Source organism: Aplysia californica, unplaced genomic scaffold (genome assembly GCF_000002075.1).
Source record: "Aplysia californica isolate F4 #8 unplaced genomic scaffold, AplCal3.0 scaffold02961, whole genome shotgun sequence".
Lineage (NCBI taxonomy): Eukaryota > Metazoa > Mollusca > Gastropoda > Aplysiida > Aplysiidae > Aplysia > Aplysia californica.
Genome location: NW_004800231.1, coordinates 1 through 4,298, shown reverse-complemented (window position 1 = coordinate 4,298; position 4,298 = coordinate 1). Strand labels below are relative to the sequence as shown.

Genomic DNA, 4,298 nt, shown 5'->3' with positions numbered 1-4,298 from the left:
CTGTAACAACAGCTGGACCAGGGTAGGGGTGTACTGCTTGACAAAATCGTCACACTCCTGTCTCACCGTGGCCGGCAGGAAGTTACACACTTGCTCCAGGGCAGACTCAATCTCTTGCTGGTGACCGAGAAAAACATGCCAGACGTTTTTGTTATTTTGATGCATGAAAACTTTTCTGCTACGTGTTGATATATTCTTAGTCATACTAAACAAAGTACCGTAATTTATTGTTATAAAAGCGATTATGCACATCTGGGAAAAATCAAGGCAACCTATAAAAACAACAACGACAGAGGGACATGAAAACACACAGATTTAAATGTGGCCATCTTTTTGCCACCAAAGACATCATAGACAAGAAAAAGAGAAGCATGCCAAACTATCGTAAATACAAGTAAAGTAACCGGAGACAGTGACAATATGTTCTGCTATACAAGAGAATACAGCTCACCACAGTAGAGTTCTGTTGTAGCATCTTATCCAGTTGTGTCATCACCAACTCACACAAGGCACAGTATGGCCCTGCTTTCACTGGCTTGGACACTGGGAAATACACAAACAAGTCAATAGGTCACATCCAAATTCTACTAGAAAAGTTTTCAGGGATTTTATGTGTCAGTAAAAAAGATGGCTTAAAAATTAGCCATAGGCCAAAGAGGAGAAAAGCAACTGCTTCCCCGTGAAACAAAAAGACATTTCGACATATTCAAAAATGCACACACACATTAGATAAGTTATCAATACTTTAGGTGAATAGAAGAGGAAAAAATCAATGTTAAAAGCATACACAATTGCTAAATGGAAGTGAAAAGACAATTCCATTATGTCACTAATGCTAGTTATTTCGTGTCGCACATAAAAAAAAGTGGACATTTACAAGTCATACAAAATTTATACACACAAAGAAATTAATCAATTCTTTAGACAGATGAAAGAAAAAAAAATCAGTTCTTTCTGTCACTAATGCAAGCTATTTCAACCCTTCTACCCCCCTCCCAATTTCAACATGCATAAACTGTATCCATCAAAGGAATACTGTCATGGAAATGGAGACAAACTTTGAGGTCAACGTGAAAAGCTAGCTTTGTCCTGACCTTTGTTGGAGGTACAGAGGCCCAGGTAGGAGCAGGCCTTGTCTGGAGACACCTGTAGCAACAGCTGGACCAGGGTGGGGGTGTACTGCTTGACAAAATCGTCACACTCCTGTCTCACCGTGGCCGGCAGGAAGTTACACACTTGCTCCAGGGCAGACTCAATCTCTTGCTGGTGACCGAGAAAAACATGCCAGACGTTTTTGTTATTTTGAGGCATGAAAACTTTTCTGCTACGTGTTGATATATTCTTAGTCATACTAAACAAAGTATCGTAATTTATTGTTATAAAAGCGATTATGCACATCTGGGAAAAATCAAGGCAACCTTGAAAAACAACAATGACAGAGGGACATGAAAACACACAGATTGAAAAGTGGCATCTTTTTGCCACCAAAGACATCATGGACAAGAAAAAGAGAAGCATACCAAACTATCGTAAATACAAGTAAAGTAACCGGAGACAGTGACAACATGTTCTGCCATACAAGAGAATACAGCTCACCACAGTAGAGTTCTGTTGTAGCATCTTATCCAGTTGTGTCATCACCAACTCACACAAGGCACAGTATGGCCCTGCTTTCACTGGCTTGGACACTGGGAAATACACAAACAAGTCAATAGGTCACATCAACATTCTGCTTGTAAAGTTTTCAGAGTTTTAAAAAGCATCTAAAAAGATCTGCCAAAAATCAGCCACAACTCAAAGAGGAGAAAAGCAACTGCACAACCAAGAAACAAACAGACAAGCAGACGTTTTCAACAATGAACACACGCTAGTTAAGTTGTCAAGACTTAAGATAAATAGAATCGAAAAGATCGATTTTAAAAGCATACACACAAACTAATTCTTTTTCTTTTCTTTTTCATCCTCTGTTGCCATTAAGCGTCGAGGGGAGATGCAGTTTTCTATAGTAGGCCAGCTCCGCAGCTCTTTCAGTTGTGATGTTATGTCACAAGCTAATTAGAAGTTAAAAAATTGATTTCCTTCTGTCACTACAGCTAATTTCTTCTTGTCCCCTAAGCAAGTAGACATCTAGACTACATTAAAAAATTCAAGCACACTAGTTGGTAAGTCAATACTTTAGACGGAAAAAAGGGAACAAAATCAATTCTGCTCTGTCACTATGGCTTGCTATTTCTAAACACACACGCAATTTCCCCAATCATAAACTGTGTCCTTCAAAGGAATCCTACCATGGAAATGGAGACAAACTTTGAGGGCAACGTGAAAAGCTAGCTTTGTCCTGACCTTTGTTGGAGGTACAGAGGCCCAGGTAGGAGCAGGCCTTGTCTGGAGACACCTGTAGCAACAGCTGGACCAGGGTGGGGGTATACTGTAGGACAAAATCGTCACACTCCTGTCTCACTGTGGCCGGCAGGAAGTTACACACTTGCACCAGGGCAGCCTCAATCTCTGGCTGATGACCGAGAAAAACATGAGAGATTTTTTGTTATTTTGGTATAAAAACTTTTTTTTCCACGTCATACCAAACAAAGTACTGTAACTGTTATAAAAACGATTATGCACATCTGGGAAAACATCAAGGCAATCTAGAAAAACAACGACAGAGGGACATGAAAATACAAAATGACATCTTTTTTCTACCAACGACGTCATTAACAACAGAAATAGAAGCGCGCCATACCATCCTAAAGACAAGAAAAGTAACCGTAGACAGTGACAATATGTTCTGCCATACAAGAGAATACAGCTCACCACAGTAGAGTTCTGTTGTAGCATCTTATCCAGTTGTGTCATCACCAACTCACACAAGGCACAGTATGGCCCTGCTTTCACTGGCTTGGACACTGGGAAATACACAAACAACTCAATAGGTCACATCCAAATTCTACTAGAAAAGTTTTCAGGGATTTTATGTGTCAGTAAAAAAGATTGCTTAAAAGTCAGCCATATGTCAAAGAGGAGAAAAGCAACTGCATCACCGTGAAACAAAAAGATATTTCAACATTTTCAAAAATGCACACACACATTAGATAAGTTGTCAATACTTTAGGTGAATAGAAGAGGAAAAAATCAATTTTAAAAGCATAATAATAATTCCATTTATATAGTGTATATCCATGCTCAAGAGCTTGCTCTATGCACTTTACAACTATTTGCTAATAGAAGTGAAAAAACAATTCCATTATATCAATAATGCAAGTTATTTCGTGTCGCACATAAATAAAAGTGGACATTTACAAGTCATATAAAATTTATACACACAAAGAAATTAATAAATTCTTTAGACAGATGAAAGAAAAAAAATCAGTTCTTTCTGTCACTAATGCAAGCTATTTCAGCCCTTCTCGCCCCTCCCAACTTCAACATGCATAAACTGTATCCATCAAAGGAATACTGTCATGGAAATGGAGACAAACTTTGAGGCCAACGTGAAAAGCTAGCTTTGTCCTGACCTTTGTTGGAGGTACAGAGGCCCAGGTAGGAGCAGGCCTTGTCTGGAGACACCTGTAGCAACAGCTGAACCAGGGTGGGGGTGTACTGCTTGACAAAATCGTCACACTCCTGTCTCATCGTGGCTGGCAGGAAGTTACACACTTGCTCCAGGGCAGACTCAATCTCTTGCTGGTGACCGAAAAAAACATGGGAGAGCTTTCTGTTATTTAGATGAATGAAAACACTTCTGACACGTGTTGATACATCGTGAGTCATACCATACAAAGTACATTAATTTATTGTTATACAAACGATGATTATGACAAATCTGGGAAAAATCCAGGCAGCCTAGAAAACTAGTAAAGATTGAGGGACATAAAAATATGAACACTTAAAAATGACATTGTCTCATCGACATCGAAACACAAATAACAGTAACACACCATACCACCCTAAAGACAAGAAAAGTAACCGTAGACAGTGACAACATGTTCTGCCATACAAGAGAATACAGCTCACCACAGTAGAGTTCTGTTGTAGCATCTGATCCAGTTGTGTCATCACCAACTCACACAAGGCACAGTATGGCCCTGCTTTCACTGGCTTGGACACTGGGAAATACACAAACAAGTCAATAGGTCACATCAACATTCTACAAGAAAAGTCTTCAGAGATTTTGTCAGTCAGAGCAAAAAAAGTCGGTTAAAAGTCAGCCACAAGTCAAAAAGGAGAACAGCAACTACATCCCTAGGAAAAAAAAAAAGACATTTCGACATTTTCAAATAAGCATACACTTTAGTTAAGTA

The 4,298-nt window shown here is 39.2% G+C and overlaps 1 protein-coding gene across 1 annotated transcript; it reads right to left on the bottom strand.

Moving 5' to 3' along the window:
• Positions 1-66: 66 nt before the first annotated feature.
• Positions 67-4,103, bottom strand: LOC101856867 (prosaposin; the record flags this gene model as incomplete). Its single annotated transcript, XM_005113508.1, has 8 exons — positions 67-117; positions 452-543; positions 1,095-1,263; positions 1,597-1,688; positions 2,344-2,512; positions 2,812-2,903; positions 3,513-3,681; positions 4,012-4,103. Coding segments are annotated over 8 exons (926 nt in total), but the record flags the coding sequence as incomplete, so codon positions are not given.
• Between the last annotated feature and the right edge of the window lie 195 nt (positions 4,104-4,298).